The sequence below is a fragment of the Cydia amplana genome, chromosome 19 (genome assembly GCF_948474715.1).
Source record: "Cydia amplana chromosome 19, ilCydAmpl1.1, whole genome shotgun sequence".
NCBI lineage: Eukaryota > Metazoa > Arthropoda > Insecta > Lepidoptera > Tortricidae > Cydia > Cydia amplana.
In genome coordinates, this window is record NC_086087.1 from 4,300,455 (window position 1) to 4,322,538 (window position 22,084).

Genomic DNA, 22,084 nt, shown 5'->3' on the forward strand with positions numbered 1-22,084 from the left:
CAAATGCGACAGTTTTTAATGAAAATGCTCGATTTTCTGATGAAAATACAAAAACCTCTATACGCATGCCTTTAAGATTGGAGGAGTTCCCTCGATTCCTTGTGGATCCCATCATCAGAACTCGAGCTTGAAAAAAATTTGGCTTAAAAACTTAACTTGCTTAACAAACATAACGAAGAGGACAAATCGCCTAACGTGAACTATGCGTCGTTGAAGAGTTCTGTTCTGATCATCATCAGCAGTTCCACTGCATCAAATGCGACAGTTTTTAATGAAAATGCTTAATTTTTTGATGAAAATACAAAAATCTCTATACGCATGCCTTTAAGATTTGAGGAGTTCCCTCGATTCCTCATGGATCCCATCATCAGAACTCGAGCTTGACAAAAATGTGGATTAAAAACTTAACTTGCTTAACAAACATAACGAAGAGGACAAATCGTCAATCGTGTACTATACGTCGTTGAAGAGTTCCGTTCTGATCATCATCAGCAGTTCCACTTCATCAAATGTCACTTTTTTGAATGTATATGCTTGATTTGTTGATAAAAACACAAAAATCACTATATGTATGCCTTTAAGATTTGAGGAGTTCCCTCGATTCCTCATGGATCCCATCATCAGAACCGGGTTTTGACAAAAACGGGACCAATATATACAATCAAAAAAAAAATTTTCAAAATCGGTCCAGTAATGACGGAGATATGGAGTAACAAACATAAAAAAAAAAGTAAAAAAAAAAAAAAAACAACCGAATTGATAACCTCCTCCTTTTAGATTTGGAAGTCGGTTAAAAACCACCTCCGCACCGGGGGTAAGATAAGCGCGGATAGCTGCCGCACCGGCGGATAGTAAAATACGGCCAAATGATTCCCGTGACGCAGCGAATATATTATACATTACTGTAACTATTATGCTTGGCATCGGCTTCAAATTCAAATGTGGCTAGCGTACCTACCTATACATTATATAAAAGGGATAATATTTTATTTATCCTTTTTGAAGTTTGCTAAGAGAACACTGATGTGATTTAAAAACATCGATTTTTCTCGTACACAATTTCAGCGCCGACCGGTTATGCTGGGCAAGTCGACCGATTTGATCAGGAACAATGATTTATAACTCAAGATAGGTTAAAGGCGTTCCAAAATTGAAGCGCTTAACTTGTGACAAATTGGACAAGTTGCCTTTAGACGCGGCTGGACAAGCGCGAAATGTGCACGTGCTAACGAGCTCCGGCACACCAAAGGAGAAAAAGACGACCTTATGTTTAACAACGAGTGTGACAAAGATGGATGGAATGTGAAAATTAATCAAAAATAACAGATTTTGATTTTTGATTTTTTTTTTGCAGATAAATAAATATGGAAGTATTTTTTGTGCTCCTCAAGTATGAGTATAACCTATCTATGGTTATATAATATCATTGATCAGGAAAATAATTGGCGCCAATCTCATCTAGCGTCCACACGTACACAATTTAATTACCTATTTGTGTTCCATAGATACTAACTTCGAAAATTTGCATTTTTGTGTCCGCACCTGCTGATTTGATCGGGGAATCAAATTGGCGTTTGCGTCCGCACGTCCTGATTCGATCGGACAATTTCATCAGATTGGCGAAAAATTGTCTCGTCTGGACTCCACTTAAACCGTCAGGGTTTAAACATACCTACTAAACTTATCTCAGTTTAGTATGCGCCTGAGACTTAGTTTAGATGCAAAGAGTAGTATAAGTACCTAATATATAGGACAGAAATCAGCTTTTTGTTAATTCACATCTTCTTAGCAACGTATTCTTCTTCCACTTAAGTAGGTAGATAAGATAAGACGAAATTATTACTCGTAAATTAAACATATACTAAATCATTCTTTATATATACTCGTATGTGAATGTCAGAGTATAGGCTATTCCAGCTATAGAGGGCCGCGTTTCTAAATGTCCGTGAGTGATTTCGGCACTTCCTGAGACAGGTCAGTTCAAAGTTGAACACCTATATATAAAATTATACTAAAAAAATATATATATATACCTAGGTATATTTTTTTATATATATTTGGGTATGTGGACCAGTACGGATATGATGGTCGTTCTTGTCTACGTGACAGCGTGATAAAACGGTGTCCGTCACTTTCTTTCCCACGGTGTTAAACAGTGACAGTTATTTTATCACGTGGATAAAGATGGATAAAGCTATCCATAATAGGCTGGCTGATCGTCTATAAAGAAAGACTTTATACAAGCTGTTTCGAAGCTTTATTTATAGTTATTTACGATACAAGTGCGGAAAAGAGGAACGAACGAATATATCGAAACGAGTGGCGATAAATTAAAACACGACGGAGTGTTTTAAATCGACACGAGTTGCGAATTACCTATTCGCACTGTATCGTACAAGGTTTTACAGTACATATGGCACTTTAAACTTTTAACATACCCACGCACGGAAAGTGCTATTTCCCGCACTAGTTCGGGAAAGTATTAGCACCATATGTACTGTAAAATACGTTTTCACACAACCTATTCGGAAAATAGCTTTTTCTTCCCTGCTAGGAGGGATCTAAGTGGCACTTTTCCTCCCTGCTAGGAGGGATCAAAGTAACACTTTTCTGTTCTAGCACAATATTTCTAAATTTTATTGCACATTATTTTTTTAGCTTAAATAATCTGTTTAAGCATCAGATTGTGTCAACACTAAGATTTTTTTATTTTCCTCATAGTTGATGTGAAAAACGGTGTGTGTCACACGGTATCAAAATTATTTCGTCTTGGGCGTTAACACTTGAATCCCTCATTACGCTCAGGATTCTACTTTAGAATCGATCGCTTCATTCAGGATTCAATGTACGCCCTTGACGGAAATATATCATTTTGATCCCTTGTAATACAAATTACTATTGTACACACTCGACTTGTGGCAAGCTAATAAATGGTTTATCTATCTATCCTATCGATTTACAGAAGGTCAGTAGAGCAGGAGTATGTACTCGTATTATACTAATAAATAGGCGCTAGTTCTTGGCCTATAAGCGATGCCATTTCTACAATGGAGCATACTACAGCATTGGGACCTCAGTGAATAGATTTAGCGTAGGTTGGTCGATCGGTACTACCTCCCTGTGTAGAAATTGACTCCCGCCTTTGTAGAAACGGACTCCCCCCTGTGTAAAAACGGACTCCCCCAATATCCGCGATCCTGGGCAAGCATGGCGGTCCGCTCAGTGCTCAGCGAGTATTGGCAAGGTGCGAAGTCGGTGGAGGGGGAAGTAGCGCTGATCGTCACAAACACAGGTAATCTTATGGAATGTGTGACTTTAGTAGTAGCGGCAGCCGCTTGAACTAATTTTACTCCATAAGATTTAACGTAGAAAGTCCGACAAAATGAGGGCAGCACCAGTCGTGCACCTAGCGAATACTGCTGAATTAATTGCACCTTCAGGTTTTCTTTTGATGCCCTCAGAATGTATCCGATGAAGAGAGAGAACGACTCAGTGCACTGGTTCATGAATGAACTCACGTCCAGGGTAGTCGCGGAGTCAGGGATCCCCACCGACATCCACCATCTTGGAAAAATCCTGCTGCGGAGTCTCAAGGATGACCCGGGTTTCGTGTTGCAAGTACCTAAAGTTTTCTATTCATTTTATTTGTCTGTCTTCCACATTAGCCTGCTTACCATTAGGCGGCCCGTATGCTTGTTTGCCACCGATGTGGTATAAAAAAAATTGTCTATAATATAAACCATGTGAATTTTTCTAAATGGAAGTGATGTTTTGCCATTATATTAGCAATTATAGTCCGTCTAACTAACTGCACCGAATAATAATAACTGCAGCACCAAAGTGTCGCGGCGTCAATATAACGGCATATCTTCATAGAAATTTGACGTTAAATGTGGACTTTCTTTTGTTGTTTGCGATGTCAGTGCAGAGCAGCAGATGCAGAGCTGACGCTATAGACGCTCGGCAGACAGTCAATACAGCAAACAGTTTCTTTGCGAATATAGGTAAAACGCTCGCAGAAAAGACAAATTGTTATTCCCAATTGCCTAACTCTCAGAATGTGACCCCTTACCGTGCGATAAATTCAAACTCCTTTGTATTAACTGATACAGACGAAGCCGAAATTGACAGCATTATAATGACTCTCAGAAATGACTACGCTACCGGTATTGACAAAATCCCTTGTTCTTTTATAAAACAACATAAAAAAATCTTGACCCCCCTCTGACCCATCTCTTCAACTTGTGCATTTCTACAGGCGTTTTTCCCAAAATTCTAAAAATAGCTCTCATTAAACCAATCCACAAAGGTGGTGATAAGAGGTGTATTAATAACTATCGCCCAATCGCTATTTTGCCATCTTTATCAAAAATATTAGAACGTGTAATATCAAAACGATTTGTCAAATTCTTAGACAAGTATAAACTCCTTGCGTCATCACAATATGGCTTTAGATCAGGGCTATCAACGAACGACGCAGTTCACGATCTTACAGACTATGTTGTTAGACAGCTTGACTCCCAAAAAAAGTGTATAGCCATATTCCTGGACCCGGCTAAAGCTTTCGATACTGTGACAATTCCAACACTTATTGACAAGCTAGAGTACATAGGAATAAGAGGTCACCCTCTAAGAATTTTTAAAGATTACCTTTCTGATCGAAAACAACGAGTATCGATTGAAAACCATGTAAGTGACGAACTCCCCATTGATTATGGTGTTCCTCAGGGAAGTATCCTGGCCCCATCCCTTTTTCTGACGTACATAAATGACTTATGTGCCCTCCATATCCCAAACGGTAGAGTTATATCCTACGCAGACGATACAGCCCTACTCTTTAACGGCGATACATGGAGTGTCGCATTCAAAAACGCGCAAGTAGGTTTCACCTAGTTACCCGCTGGCTCAAAACAAACGCACTAACATTAAATACCGATAAAACAAAATATATCACGTTCTCCTTAAATACATCTACCCAACCGTCCGATAACTTTCACTCTTTAATAGCACATAACTGTTCAGATCCCGACACATCGTGTGTAAACCTTAGCCCTAATAACTGCCCAAAACTCAGTAGCACTAACAATATCAAGTACATGGGCGTAATTATCGATCAGCATCTTAACTTTAAAGCACACATTGAGTCTCTGACAGCTAGAGTTAGAAAATTAATTTATGTTTTTAAAAACCTCAGACATGCGGCAAATCGAACTCTTATTAAATCCGTTTATCTTGCACTTTGTCAATCACTGTTAGTATATTGTATCACGTCCTGGGGAGGAGCAAACAAGACAATGATCATTGACGTACGAGGGGTGTTCAAAATATTCTCGATATGAGAATGAAAACAAACAAGTACGAAAAGTTTGATATTTTTATTTTTCAATATACTCCCCCCCTATGTTCATACACTTAAAAGATCGATCAATTATTTTTTTTAATCCCTCGTAAAAATATTTTTTATCTTTCGTGTAAAAATGCTCCTCCACTGCCGCCTTCAATGCTTCATCGTCAGAAAATTTATTTCCACGCAGATCCTTTTTAAGATTGGGGAGCAAAAAGAAGTCGCTGGGGGCTAAGTCCGGACTATACGGTGGGTGAGTAACAGTTTTAAACCCACGTTCAACAATAGCTGCCTTGGCAATATGAGCAGTATGGACGGGGGCGTTGTCATGCAGAAGCAGAATACCTTTGGTTAACTTTCCTCGCCTCTTTTCTTTAATTACATCCTTTAATTGACGTAGAATGTTAGCGTAGTACTGTCCTGTGATATTTACACCTTTTTCTTTATAATCGATTAGTAATACTCCTTCACAATCCCAAAATATCGTGGCCATGACCTTGCCAGCTGAAGGGATGACCTTCAACTTCTTGGGATGAGCTGAACCCTTAATGTGCCACTGCATGGACTCTTGTTTACTCTCTGGGTCATAATGATGAACCCAGGTTTCATCTCCAGTAACTATTCTTTGCAGCACCTCATCAGGATTTTCACCGCACAGGTCAATAAAATCGGAACAACAAGCTACACGCATGTCTTTTTGAAGCCGAGTCAGCATTCGCGGAACCCATCTTGCACTTACTTTTGACATATTAAGATGGTCATGTATAATATCATGTACGGTACCAATAGAGAGATTGGTTACTTGTGCTACAGATTTTACCTTCACTCGACCATCTTCCAATATAAGTTTTTCCACTTTATCAATATTTTCTTGTGAAGTAGCTACTACAGGCCGGCCAGGTCTAGGGTCATCTTCAATACTCTCCCTTCCGCGTTTAAACTCGCTTGACCACTTTTGAATGGTAGATAACGAAGGAGCAGACTCACGGTAAACACAATCCATTTCCTCTTTTATGGTTTTTTGATTTTTACCCTGTTTTGTCAAGAATTTTATCACGCATCGATGTTCTAATTTAGTTAACATTGTCAATTCGCACAGGATGTTCATGTTTGTTCAGCAATTGCAGAAAAACAAAAGACTATCTCGGTTCGAATTATACTTTTTTTTAATGTCAATGAATAAACCTTAGCGGCCAGTAACGAAAGAAATTTTAGAAGAGGTCGTAAGATATCAATACCGAGAATATTTTGAACGCCCCTCGTAGAAAGAGCTCAGAGGGCAGTCCTTAAAGTTAGCACTTTCCGTCCCTTTCGCTATCCCACGACCCAATTGTTGTCCGAGTGTAAAGTTCTCAGCGTTCGACAGTTATTCGTCTTGAACACAGTATTTAAAAAACATTTACTCATACCCAATAACCCCCAGATTTTATCTGACAAGCGACGTGCTGACATCGTTTGCACCAAAGATTCATTCCGCTCCGCAAACACACGTAAGTTTTTCTGTTTCCTCGGCTCTTTCCTTTACAATAAATTCAATCTGCTATTGAATATTTACCCAATGCCCAGTAAAGTCTGCATAAAAGCGGTACAAATGTTACTCACTGGCAAGTCGTACGAGGACACAGAAAGGCTACTAGAAATAGTTACTTAGAAGTTAAGAAAAATAGGAAAGATATATATGTACAAAAAAAAATTGTTAAGTACCTATGCCACCACTTAGTGTTCTAAAGAGTAGAAGATAGTCATAGTATATTAGTTATTGTTATTATTATGTAAATAATCTTTTTGTTGGTAAGCACTTCCCCACTTACACATTGACCTACAAAAAGTGCATACCTAAGACACAAGTAAATGTTTACTTAGTTTAGGTATTCTTATCAAATTTCCATTAGCGACAGAAAATACACATTTGTCCGGTATTTATAGTTCTTAACATGACCTTTACTTATTTTAAGTTGAATCTATGAATGTACTAGTATTTAAGCATAAATTGTATAATTACCATTGTATCAATCAAATTAGCATAAGTTTTAAATGAATAAATATTATCTTATCTTATAGAGTTGTCTTAGACGGACTCTAACTTTTCTACAACTTATTAGATTGATGGTGCGACGGGCGAACAGGAGACCACTGGTTCAGTCCTAGAAAGGTCGGTACGCTGCGCCATCGCTCTCAAGAACCTGGGTCTTCAGCGTGGTGACGCCATTATTCTCATGGCTCCAAACCACCTCGACCTGGCCATACCGTTCTATGCGGCTTTTTATCTAGGGGTCATGGTGGCTCCTATTGACAGGACAGCATTGGGTGTTTGTGAGTATCCAGATTGTATTTTTTTATTGCACAAAATAAAAAACGGTGCCCGATGACATAGTCTATTTAGTATCTAAATGCTTAGTTGCCACGGCCTTTTAGATTTTGACATTGCATAAAGTATACAACCGTGTGATCTCGTGCTGCAAAACTGATAATGAAAGCCACATTACTCCTTGACGACAAGGAGTTAGGGTCTTATATACGCAACAATTTAATTTATTGAAATAAATAGATTAATGTTATTTTATAGATGAACTCCAAGGCACCTTCGAAGCGATCAGACCGAAGGCGATCTTTTGCCAGAGCGACCGAGCCCTAGACGTACAGCTGGCCCTTAAAAAAGTGGACGCGAAACCCTTCATAGTCACCTTTGACACTGGCAGTTCTCTGTGTAGCTTCAAACAGTTTTTAGACACGTATGGGGATCAAAGTCCTGTCAACGAGTTCAAGTAAGCTACTATATATATAGTAGTATACAGTGTGGAAAGATAAGTCGGGCCCTGGAGGGAAACTACCTTAAATCCTTAAGCTGGCTCATTTTACTTAAAGGAGACATTCCTATATTTTTAAAAAGAAACAAAACTGCATTCAAAGATTTTCTAAAACTCGCTTGCCTCGCCCGGGACTCAAACCGACTAAAAATTCCAAAAAATAAAAACTTGCAATTTTATTCTACTAGTCGATACAGTTAATGTTAATGATAACATTTCTCCAAGAAACATTAGGTCTTAAACTCGTCTGTCGTACAAAATATCCATAAAATGTAATATTTAGTACTAAAGATTTTTTTAGACAAGCCAAATTGAAGAAAAATACTTTGAATGCAGTTTTGTTTCTTTTTAAAAATAAAGGAATGTCTCCATTAAGTAAAATGAGCCAGCTTAAGGATTTATGGTAGTTTCCCTCCAGGGCCCGACTTATCTTTCCACACTGTATATACAGGGTGTCCCAGAACTACCACGTCACAGTGACACCGAAGGTATTAGGTCAACTCAAGATAGGAACCTAACCAGCCTAACATAACATATCACTGTGACGTGGTAGTTCTGGGACATCCTGTATAATAGAATAGAGTATTAGTAGATTGTTAACCAAGGGGTGAAACGCACTACGAGAGGTAGTGATGAATGTTTTGTAAAATTACAAATTTAAGGCGAATTCATTCATATATATTCGCTCTTCGCAGGCCAACCGACTTGGACCCTGAGGACACCATAGCTCTACTAATCTCCACCAGCGGGACCACTGGACTACCCAAAAGCGCTGCTGCAACTCAAAAGAACTTAGTCATCTCCAGCCCATACCTATGGTTAGAGCCCGCGCAGACAAACAGCGATCTGGAGTTCCGAGTTTCGGGTTCAGAGTTCTGCGTTCTTTCGAATGTACGTGAGGCATTACGATAACGCACAACATCACTGCAGGCGGTCAGAACGCGGTGGTTAAAGCGGAGTTCCGACCGCCTGCTGTGTGCGTTGTCGTAAAGACTCACGTACATTCGAAAGAACGCAGAACTCTGAACGCGGAACTCGGAACTCCAGACCGCTGTCTGTCTGTGCGGGCTCTTAGGCTAACCGCAGACGCACGACATTTTCATTTGGTTTCCGTACGGAATGACACGTGGGAACGGGACAGTGCTCTACACATGCATAGCTCTGGTCTCGCTTGCAGATGTCATTCCTTACGGTAAATTCCGTGCGTCTAAAGTAGCTGGGAAAGCCGGACGTTTCTAATGATTGTTATTAAGTTTTACAACTGAAGATAAAATGTTATCGTTATCGTCAGTTGTAAAATCTTATTAGGTAGGTACACAGACAGACACTATCTCAAGGCTTCATTTCACGACAGAATGAGATTTAAAACTTGCTGATTAGATTTTCTAACACGCAGATACGTCTGCGAGCGATATTCCAAATTTTTATATTAGAGGAAAAAAGCGGCCAAGTGCGAGTCGGACTCGCCCATGAAGGGTTCCGTACGTATTTAGGGGATTTGTGAGTGTGACGTATTAAAAAAAACTACTTACTAGATCTCGTTCAAACCAATTTTCGGTGGAAGTTTGCATGGTAATGTACTTTCAAAATGGCCGAAAAAAAGTCGGCCATTTTGAAAATGTTTAAATGCAGTTCCACTTCTCTCGAGGCTATGACATTTGGTCGAGCACCCCCAGCCTATCTCGCGCCGTTTAAAAGTTGCCATACAAAATAAAAGTGACCAGTTTTTCCGTAATTGAAACATTTTTCCAATTTTTTTTTCCATAGGAATCTAGGGGACCCCGAGATTCCGTGACCGAAATTTCAGCGCGCTAGGACAAACATGAAAAACTTAAAAAAAAAAGTCGGCCATTTTGAAAAAAAAAATGGCGGCTTCAAAAACTGCCCAGGGTTCTCTATGACATTTGGTCGAGCACCCCCCGCCTAAGTCTTACCGTTTCGGCGTGCTCTTATGCAGAATTGTGGTCTTCCATACAATCCAAAAATCCATATTTTTCTAGACCTACAAATTCAGAGCTCTATACAAATCTTTTTTTTTTTTCACCTAACCCTTACAGTTGCCAAATAAAACATCTCTATATGAAATGAGTCGTAATGTAGCTATATTGAGGGAACCAGTTTAACCAGTTTAATTTTTAACCGATTGCTGTTCTGTAGGGTTAACATGGGGTATGGGGTTAACATATTAGCTGCAAAAAAATGCAAATTACAAAAAGTTCATGCTGTTAAAGGGAAAATATAATTAATGTGACCTAAAGGCATTGCAACACAACCTTATGGGCTCCAATATGCAACCATTTTAGGCGTCGCGCCATTCAAAAGTTCATACTTCATTATACTTGACAGCGCCATCTATCGAAAAACAGTAAAACAAACGACACTCGTTACTTTACAAACAACGCAGACAAATATGTACGTTCACTCAAAATAAAACCCTCACACGTTTAAATTAAGGTGGATTTCGGTTTAGCACAAACGAATTAGTTAAGAGCTTGCTTAACTAATCGGGCGGCGAATAAAACGATGAATGGAGCAAGGAGGTCAATGTTGATTACTGAAATCGATCACCGCTGTCATCTCTATGCGTGTTGTCATGTCTCATGATCACAGCTGACGGACCTTGGCCCTCATAAAGATAAGATAAAAGATAAGATAAAAATATATTTTATTGCACGGAAAGGATACAACAGTGGTTACAACACGAGTTACTGGTAAGAGTTGTGCATAACTAAATTGACATGCCGAGATTCCAGGAGTCCCCGCACTAGGCTAGGCCTGTATCGCGGGAGACCAGATGTACATTGTATGTCATGCAAGTTAACTTAAGAGGAGAAAGATACCTAATTCTAATTTTAACAATTGTGTAAACTATGTAAGTCTATCTGTTATTACATTACTACTAATTTTTGTTTCTAGGTTCACCTTTAGTATCAGTTATAATATCTCAGTCTAATCAGTTATTTTTATATCTATTAAAGTTTTCAGTTAAAAAGTTTTTAGAGTTATACAATTTTAGTCTAGTTTAGTTAGTTTTACATTTATTCGAGAATTGTGTTAAACAATTTTTAGAAGTAATGTCTCAGTCTCATTATAATCAAGTGATAATAACCAATTAAAAAGTAACCTTTTAGCTACATGCACAGTGCAATTAATTAATTCGCTCTGGAACTTTACGGCCGTATTGTAGATCAAAGAACTAAGGACGCCGCCAAATCGTCTCCCAAAAGCGGAATTTACCCTCGGGATAGGTAATTTAAATACGCGTTTAGAAAGTAATTCTGCATAATTTTCAGACTTAGCCGCGTTTTTATGTATCGAAAGACAGACTTTATGTATGTAGAGCTGGCGGACTGTGAGTACTTTAGCTTCTTGGTAGAGGCTGCTTGTCGGATATCGGAAGGGCTTTTTGAGCATTACCTTTAAGACCGAACGTTGAGCTCTTTCAGCCATTAATATTGACGTCTTGGCGGCACTGCCCCATACTGAGATAGCGTATGTGATTAGAGACTGACATAGGGAGATATATATATTTTTTAAGAGTCTCAAGTCTGCGGAATGTCTTAGTTTCTTAAATATGTACATCGTTTTCCTAATTCTGTTAGAGAGACATTTTATTTGGGCTTTGAAATTTAAGTTTTCGTCTATAAGTAAGCCGAGATATTTGATAGAGTCGGTACGACATATTACTTCACAAGAACACGATAATAAGCTATTGACATTATTGCAATTATGAATTTTGATTAATTGTTTAGATTTAGAGGGGCTGGAAGCGGCAGATTTATGAAAACACAGGAATTTAGTCTTTTTGCTATTTAGGGTTAGAAGGTTATCTCGTAGCCAGCAGGCGACGTTACTCATACCCTTTTCTGCTGCAGCAAAAACACCCTCCCAAGTATCACCTTTAAACAGGATCACTGTGTCATCAGCATAGCAGATTATTTCAGCTTGGGAAAGGGAAATGTTGTGAATGTCATTAATGTAGATTAAGAATAATGTAGGACCAAGCACGCTCCCCTGTGGGACCCCAAATTCCACTTTATCCAGCTCGCTCTTGTGGCAATCCACTTTAACCAGTTGCCTTCTGTCCAATAGATAGCTTTCGAACCAGGCCAGTGACACGCCCCGTATCCCCAATTTTTCAAGCTTTTTAAGGAGTATTGGTCTAGACACAGTGTCAAAGGCCTTGGCCAGGTCCAAGAAGACGCCGATACAGTTTATGTTATTGTCCAAGTTGGCAGAAATTAGATTGGCCAAGAGCGAGATGGCATCCTCAGTGGACCTATGTGCCCTAAAGCCGAATTGTCTCTCAGACAGTACTCCACTCCTTTCTAGGAACCTGATGAGGCTGTTATTGACCAGTTTTTCCAGAATCTTCGAGAGTACACTGAGTAGGGATATAGGTCTATAGTTACAAGGTTCATTCTTAGGGCCGTCCTTATAAATGGGGGTGATAGATGCTATTTTCCACTGTTCTGGAAAGTGACCCGTACTTAAACATATACAACAACAGTCAAAAATGTATGGTTTATGTTCTAATGAGTGTAGGGTGAGAATGCAGGGCTTTACAGCCAATACGTCGTAACCCGGATGCTGCTTCACCCTTAAATACATGATTTTTTTTGTATAATTTCCTAATAAATTGAAATAGATGGGTAATGTTGTATATATAGATTGTGGGAAAAATAAAGAAAAAAAACATAGTAATGAAAAAATAATGCGAGTATATGCATATTGAGCCACGGGCCTTCAAAATGCGATGTACATCTGACACAGATAAAAGCCCTATTATATTTTTTATTTTTTTATATTATAATGGGCTTACTCATGGCCACAGACTAGCCGAGGCGAAGACGTGGCCTACGATGGAGCGAGCCTGCCCAGAAGGTGTCTGTTCACCCTTGATTTGAAGGTTGCCGGGTTATATGAGCTCGGAAATATAGACGAAGGCAAGGAATTCTATTCCTTAGCAGTGCGCATAAGAAACGAGGAAGCAAAGCGCTTCGTGTGAATTGGTGGAATATCTACCAAGTAAGGATGGAAACCGGCCGTGCGACTAAAAGTCCGACGTAGTAGATGGGGTATTAGAATTGTTTTAAAATGATTGCAGCGCCATCTGCGCTAAGTTTTGCGAAATTTCTGTTTGCGGGCAGTATTATGTAATTGTTTCTGTCAGCTCTACAAAATATCTCAGTTCTGTCGAACAGATTCCAGTGATCAAATAATAATATGACTTAATTAATTGATTTTAATTTAATTTTAACAAATGAACTGACGTGTAGTATTGTTATAAATATTTCCTTTGACGTTTGTAGTGAGCCTAATACCTATTAAAATACCTTTTTCTCTTTTTCTACATAGGTATATGAGTTCGCTTTCAAATGTTGCTCTTTGTATTGTACATATCTATTCTGGTTTATTATTTAAATATTTTACAGGAGTCGATACACCCAATTCCCAAAGCCCACAAAGATGACGTTGATCGTATCGCCGCTGCAGTGGCTGACGGCGATACTGATGTTCCTGATGTCTCCGATACTGCGGTTCACGAGGCTGCAGACGTCGCTGACTGTCTCGCCGCAGCACGCGTGTCATCTCATCAATACTTATAAGGTAAACCTAATTTGACGACATACACCCAATTTCCAAAGCCCACAAAGATGGCGTTGATCGTATCGCCGCTGCAGTGGCTGACGGCGATAGTCATGTTCCTGATGTCTCCGATACTGCGGTTCACGAGGCTGCAGACGTCGCAGACTGTCTCGTCGCAGCACACGTGTCATCTCATCAATACTTATAGGGTAAACTTAATTTGACGACATATAATCGAAACACCCAATTTCCGAAGCCCACAAAGATGGCGTTGATCGTATCGCCGCTGCAGTGGCTGACGGCGAGACTGATGTTCCTGATGTCTCCGATACTGCGGTTCACGAGGTTGCAGACGTCTCAGTCTGTCTCGCCGCAGCACACGTGTCATCTCATTAATAGGTACTTATAAGGTAAACTTAATTTAAAGACATATAATCGAAACGCCCAATTTCCAAAGCCCATTACAACGATGGTACCGATGGGTAAATGAGAGAAATAAAAAATAAAGTTTTTCAAACTATATCGTGTTACATATCAAATGAAAGAGCTCATTGTAAGAATCTCAAATATACGAGGGGCGTTCAAAATATTCTCGGTATTGATATCTTACATGCTTCTGCATTCTTATGCTTCTGCATGACAACGCCCCCGTCCATACTGCTCATATTGCCAAGGCAGCTATTGTTGAATGTGGGTTTGAAACTGTTACTCACCCACCGTATAGTCCGGACTTAGCCCCCAGCGACTTCTTTTTGTTCCCCAATCTTAAAAAGGATCTGCGTGGAAATAAATTTTCCGATGATGAAGCATTGAAGGCGGCAGTGGAGGAGCATTTTTACACCAAAGATAAAAAATATTTTTATGCAGGATTAAAAAAAATAATTGATCGATCTTTTAAGTGTATGAACATAGGGGGGGAGTATATTGAAAAATAAAAATATCAAACTTTTCGTACTTGTTTGTTTTCATTCTCATACCGAGAATATTTTGAACACCCCTCGTATATATATTTTTTATAATTTTGGGATAAATAGTTTAGCAGTTATTCAAGAAAATAGGCAAAAACTACAGGGTCTAAAATTTTGAAAAAAATACACAAAATAGTTCGTTACTAGATGACAGAAAAACCTATTAGAAAATGTGCATCAGTCAAGCGTGAGTCGGACTTAATGTACGGAACCCTTGGAACGCGAGCCCGACTCGCACTTGGCCGGTTTTTTTTAAGTTTGTTACTCGATATCTCCGTCATTACTGGACAGATTTTGAAAATCTTTTTTTGTTTGTATGTATATGCATACAGATTGGTCCCGTTTTTTTTAAAACCCAGTTCTGATGATGGAATCCATGAGGAATCGAGAGAACTCCTCAAATCTTAAAGACATACATATATTGATTCTTGTGTTTTTATCAACAAATCAAGCATATACATTAAAAAATGTGACATTTGAGGAAGTGGAACTGCTGATGATGATCAGAACGGAACCCTTCAACGACGCATAGTTCACGTTTGGCGATTTGTCCTCCTCGTTATGTTTTTTAAGCATGTTAAGTTTTTAAGACACATTTTTGTCAAGCTTGAGTTCTAATACTTCTGATGATATAGTAGTTAGAGAAGTCGTTTTTTTTCTTTTAAAGATTATTTTATTTATTATTGACGCATCTTTTAAAGTTCGAATATGTCATCAGACAGTCTAGCATGACTTGCGTTCTCGCGCGCGACTCCATACTTGAAGTCGCGCAAGATGAATGGAGTCGCGCGCGAGTAGGCAACTCATGCTAGACCGCCAGGTGCCGTCAGGTCAATGTGGAGAAGACTGTATGTACGGGAAAACCTTCTATAGTTGGTCAAACCAGTTTGCCAGGCAGTAAGAACCAGGAAAACTATACTCATCCTTTTCTTTTGGGTGCTACTACTAGTGTAAGACAAAGATAGTATGATTCTCTCTGTCTGTGTTTGAAATAGACAGTTCTTTGACGAACTATAAAACCCCTTTCTTCGCTTTTAACTCTTGCCTTTGTAAGCATACTCCACTTACAGAAAGAGCAGATAGAGTGAAGCTCTTTCTTTCGGAGTGTGTCTATGACGGTATTGACGGTCTTCCCAGAAATAAATAGCAGAGCAGAAATAGGGGCAGAGGTGTAGGGTTGGAGCCGGTCTACCTAGCTTTATTTGACGTTCATAGCGCATTGCAATTATGCCTACTTGAATAAACTATCTTTTATCTTATCTTATCTTAAATGTTATAAATCAAAAAGCTCCTGTTATGGCCGTTCTACCGTCAGTCATCCTTAATTTTTCCATTTTTTCTTTCAGCCAACCTATAAGATAATTAGCCCGCCGTTTTTGAACGCTCTCTTAAGATCGGAGGGAGGCCTACAATGCGACTTTAGCTGTTTCGAGGCGATCCTGGTAGGAGGAAGCGCTGTCACAGCCGATTTAATACAAGAGGTTAAGGTAAGACACAGAGTTCAGATGTTTCAATGAAAATTTGTTAGTCTTACTTAAATTACTTAATGTTTCGGGCCAGAAAGCTCGTAAAAAGGGATCCTTATTACCTTAAACCCCCAATATTTAAAGTCCTTACTGTACCTACATGGTTACATTTTATCTCTGTACTTCGTTTTACACAGTCAGCGATAAAAGTTTCTACCAAAAATTTAATTTTTGGCAATAAAATAGGTATATTTTCTCTTTTATTGTATGAAATCTATAAATGTATGAAAGTGCGCCATGTTTAAGTATATAAGTCTCCCGACCTTTGCCCTGTTTTAGAAAATAGCACCCAACACAGAGGTACTGAACGCGTTTGGGATGAGCGAGGTAACATCACTGTTGTTCGTAAATGAGGGTCTGAACCCCGGCTCTGACACCGTTGGGAAGCCCATGGGGTTATTGCAATACAGGGTAAGTTTGTATACTTTAACGGACAGAGTCAATGAAATTATTAGACATCCTTTTGTCGTGATGTGCTTGTTGACTACCTACGCGACCCACTCAATTGATGAAGGCACTGGGGCATTATCTATGAAAAGGGACCTTATTGTCAATGGCGCTTACGCCGCACAGCGTCACACGGCATTGTATTTATATCGGAGCATCGTCAATAAGGTCCATTTTCATAGATAACGTCACATATGCGCGTCAGAGAGTCTGCCATCATGTGGCTTTAATCGAAAACTTGATCGACTAGCTCTGACCACGCTAACTTTGCACAAACTTGGCAGTATGAACCAATACCTACGTATACCACAGAATCCACAGATTATATTATAATTAGTTCTTAACATACCCCTATGAACTTGATACTTGACGAAGTACTTGGTTTGAAAACTTAGCGTGGTCCAACTTTATTCACATTTACGAGTTCAAACAGTTCAAACACGCTTTGCGAGTTTGAAGGTCTGCCATCTATTGGCCTAAATCCGAAATTTAAAAGCTGGACACTAATGTTTCGTACCTGAAAACAGGCTATGCCGCCCACTACGTGCTAGCTTTATTTGATGTTCATAAGCGCATTGTAATATGCCTACTTGAACAAACTGTATTTTATCTTATCTTTATCTTTTTAACTTTATCCTACAGTTCGCGCACGCTCATTAGTCCTTCCGATTACAGTTGATAGACACCGAAACCCAAGAGGACATTTACGAACCAAATAAAAACGGGGAGTTATGGGTCAAAGGCCCCAGTATAGTGAAGGGCTACTACAGAAACCCCGAGGCTACAGCAGAGGCGTTCACCGAAGACCGTTGGTTCAAGACGGGCGACATCTTTTACAGGGATGAAAACTATAACTTTTTCTTCGTGGATCGTATTAAACTGATGTTTTACTATATGACTTATCGGGTAAGGATCTAAGGATCTGTACAAATGTTTGTGATAGCCACCGCCCACCGTTTAGGTACTTATTGTTAGGTGTAGGCAGGGCCGGATTAACCCTAAGGCAGAGTAGGCAACTGCCTATGGGCCCCGCCTCGGCTAGGGGGCCCCGGCGGCCCCGCGCGCGCCAAAAAAAATATTTGTTTCATATTGGCCAAACTTAAAAAAAAAATATGGTACCTACTTATACCTAATGTCCAACATCAGTTTCTCAGAGATGTTAACTAAAGTCTATTTTTTTATTCGGTAGACTGAAATGACAGTTAATAGTATGAAATGACATTTCATGTTCATACAATTAGCTGTCATTTCAGTCTACCGAATAAAAAAATAGACTTTTATGTTATTTTATAGCTTTTAAAGTCTGTAATGTCGAGCTCTAAATTCAGACTCCTCAGGGCCTAAAACCTCATTAATGGAACTTGGCTCTCCGAGTAACTCTTGTACATATGGCAAATATTATTGTTGAGTAACATTTGACGATTAGTCCGTGTCAGAGCGCTGCTTTCTTACAACTCGACCTTCGGTCTCGCTTTTTAATACAATGGACATTGGTTTGCTCTGGCGTCTGTGCTCTATAGCTGAGCTTATCCTGAAGCACGGCTTTGACCTCGCATGAAAGCTCGCCTCACTGGTGAACTTCGGATTTTTAGGCCCGGCACGGCCTTTTTAACAAGCTTTCACATTTTTTACATAAATAATTTCGCGCTCGCTGCGCTCGCGTTTTTTGCTGGTTGACCCTGTACCTACATGGTAACTTAACTGGTCAATGAATAGTCATTTAAACCTCATGGAAAATTCTTTATTATTAGGTTAATTTTAATCATGTGGCTGAGCGTATGGTCTTATGATCAGACAATCGCGTGACCGCAACCTACGGAGGTGAATTCGTAAATGTTACAGATCGTAGGTGTTTGTGACCCGAACCGAAGGCGAGGGTCATAAATATGCGATCTGGGGCTTTACGAATTACCGCCCGTAGTTTGTGTAAAGTTTTTCGTCTTGCCTTGGCCAGGAAGTGAGATTTTCTTCTCGCGTAGCGTACGGGTGACGTAAAATATTTAACTACCCATTCAGAAAAAAAGGGCTCTCCCCACACGTGACGCACAAAGGAATCGGCAAAAACTGATAGAAAAAAGCATATCCACGCAATAAGAGCGGTAAAGACATCGCTCGGCATGTTAGGATCGGCTCAACCGACACCGGAAGGTTGAAATTAAAACCGCAAACTTACTTTCTGTACTGAACAACTGAACATTATGTATGCAGAATTTACTGTAAGGGGGCCCCGAGCATTGCACTGCCTAGGGGCCCCGACATGCTTAATCCGGCCCTGGGTGTAGGTACGCCAATCGAAACAAAAATAATACCTATAATGGAAATAATCACGTGACTTTTCATAGCATCTATAATCTTCTATTCGTCTGGCGTTGGTCGATGCACTATCACGCTACGCGATTGTTGCGTCATTTAGATCCCCAGCTAAATTGGTTGCTCAATACTTACGCTATAGAATTTCCAATTTAGGAAGAACCCTAACCCTTAAGTAAATGCATAGTGTTGCCAAATGTCTACAAAGCATTAGACAGCTCACAGATTAATGGTTAAACAAATTCTATTTGTTCCTGTATATTATTTCAATAGTAAAACTAATAAACATTCCGAATTATTACATAAATTTACGCAGTATTTTAATTTATAAAAATTACATTTGTTTATAGACGAAATGTCGGAAAACTTAGAAAAACCTGGAAGTTGATGATTTTTAGTACCTATGTGATTTTGGGCAGATTTTTCGGGGTTTGTAGTTATTTTATATTTACAAACTTTATCATAGGTATATCACAAATAGTGTATACCTTTCTAATGGTAGTAAAAAATTTCATGTATCTATTACTGAAAATTACATATTTACATAAATATGATTTAGCTAATTCAACTTCTAACACTGATTTCGCAGTGAAAATCGAAGTAGAAGAAGAAGAATCAGCAAACAATTATGTGATACATATATTAATTTCGGGCAAAAAGAAAAAGTCATGCATTTAAGGGCTAAATGGCATAACAATCCCGTGTGATGACTGTACGATCGTCATCTTGACTAGCCCCCCTATACCGACGTACCCTATTCATAAGTTCTCGTCTACTCAGAACATTTTTATATGGTCTCCAATTGGTACGAAAAATTTGTTTTTTGTACCTAAATATAAATTCACTTAATACCTACATAAAATACGAATATATAAAACGTACTTAATACGTACTTAGTTTTATTACGAATACATAAAATAGGTAGGTATGTATGTACTTTTGATTTTGAGTATGTATAGTACCTACTGGACGAACTTCATTGTGTTTGGGCTTGTATAATGTGTAAACACAAGCTGTAAATAAAGTCACAGCGACATCGCGGGCGGACTTATCCATCCAAAAGGGTTTAGACATTATAGATAGACAGTGAAAATAATAATAATAATAATAAGTAAGTGTAAGTGTAAGTGTTTTTGTATTTTATTTTTATATCCATATTATAAAATAACCTAGCCTAAGAGTTCAAACAAATAAAGAGAATAATAATAATAATAATGTGAGCCTATATACGTCCCACTGCTGGGCACAGGCCTCCTCTCATGCGCGAGAGGGCTTGGGCTATAGTCCCCACGCTAAAAAATACAAATTAAAAATGGCACTGACTTCAAATAGGTACACGACTTCTACAGATTTCCCCGGTGGCGATAGAGGCGTTAATCCGGCAGCATCCTGGAGTGCAAGAAGTGGCCGTGACCGGTATACCGGACCCGACGCGCGGGGAGTTACCGGCCGCTTGCGTGGTGCGGCGGCCGGGTGGCCGCGTTACTGCTGACGAGATCAAACAACTGGTCAAAGGTGACATTTGTGGCATTTTTATTACATGTGTGTGATGTGTGAAAAATCCCTATTTTAACGTTTAGGTTAGGTACGTTTTATTTTTAGAAACAAACAATTTTACAAATGTACCAAAGTATTTTTCGCCCGCCGCCGCCGAACGATCCGGCTCCGTCCACTCAGGCCACTTACATTCCTCAAGCTGAGTAAACCTGAAGGTAATATTTTATAGGTAGGTAGGTAGGTACTAGGTACTTATTCCAATACCGTCACAACGTCGCCTTCTCCCGTTTTTTCTCGTCTTTTTACCTACGTTAATAACACAACTTTTTTTGGTAATTTTACAGAAAATCTAGCAGACGCAAAACAGTTAAGGGGAGGCGTAATATTTTTGGACACAATCCCACTAACACCGACAGCGAAGATCCATCGGAAAAAGCTCAAAGAAATAGCAATGCGGTGTCATGCCAATGCCAGCTAGCGAACCTAAAGAGCCTAACACTACATCGTTTATCATTCAGTATAATTACCACCAGTCTAGTACAAACGTTACTGATAATCGCATGCGATTTGCAAAAATTGGGGTATTTGATCAACCGATTGAATTTATTGCTCCTTTTACCCGGCAATTAGATAATAACATCGCACCTTTGAGTATATAGCCTATACTCAAAGCATCGCACCGATATAAATAAAACCGCATGTGATTTGTTGCACCGTCTATAGAAGCCTTAAGCAGCCGAGTTTCCTCTGAACGGAAGTACAGAATAAATATACTTGGTCAACCAGATCTTGACAGTAAAAAAAGGCGGCAAATTTGAAAAATGTAGGCGCGAAGGGATATTGTCCCATAGAAAATTTGAATTTCGCGCCTTTTTTCACTGACAAGATTTGGTTGACCAGCTATAGTAGTATTATCATAACGGAAGTCGAGGAACAAACTAGAGTGGAACCAAGCTAAATCTGGCATTTGCTAAGACAAAGTGAGAAAATGTCATGATTAAACATCAAATTTCTATGAAAATAATGACGTGGTAATAACACTTCCACATTTAGTTCTGTGAAAGTCGGTTCAGATTTAGCTTAGACGGACTCTAACTACCTACTAGACTGGCAAAGCAGCCAAAGGAATCTTGTCTAAGTTCTAAAGGTATTCATTCTTCTTTCGGAAATAAAGTACTTTCACTAACGAGTAACCGTTTTAATTGAATGAACCCTTGAAACCCCGCATTCCTGCATTAGATCGGCACAACCTATCTATTAGGTAGGTATAATAACCTAGGTATTCATAATTATTGTTTTCTTTGGATACATTTGCCGAGCGAATTCCAGGGCAAAGAATAAAGTAGGTAAGAGAAGAGTCGTGGAATGTATGGAGTCCAATACATTCCACGACTCTTTTCTTTCCGCACAGATTCTATATTGGGAAACCCAGGGTTCCTCTGTGAGCCGTGACAGAAAGGCCTGAACTAGCCTGAACAACACTACCTCATCATAGATGATGATGATGAATTGTACCCATTGTACAGTCGAGATCATAATGTATTGTTGATAAAGCATCCAATAATTCAACACGAATAGCCGGACCGGCCTGACATT

General features: G+C 39.2%; 1 protein-coding gene across 1 annotated transcript; it reads left to right on the top strand.

The window, feature by feature from the left end:
• Positions 1-3,462: 3,462 nt before the first annotated feature.
• Positions 3,463-20,967, top strand: LOC134657286 (luciferin 4-monooxygenase-like). The gene is made up of 10 exons (XM_063512869.1): positions 3,463-3,618; positions 7,447-7,657; positions 7,911-8,109; positions 8,847-8,969; positions 13,587-13,761; positions 16,055-16,195; positions 16,514-16,645; positions 17,357-17,587; positions 20,341-20,506; positions 20,833-20,967. Exons 1-10 carry the CDS (start codon positions 3,463-3,465, stop codon positions 20,964-20,966), a joined length of 1,668 nt encoding a protein of 555 aa, XP_063368939.1. The 3' UTR covers position 20,967.
• Positions 20,968-22,084: the final 1,117 nt, after the last annotated feature.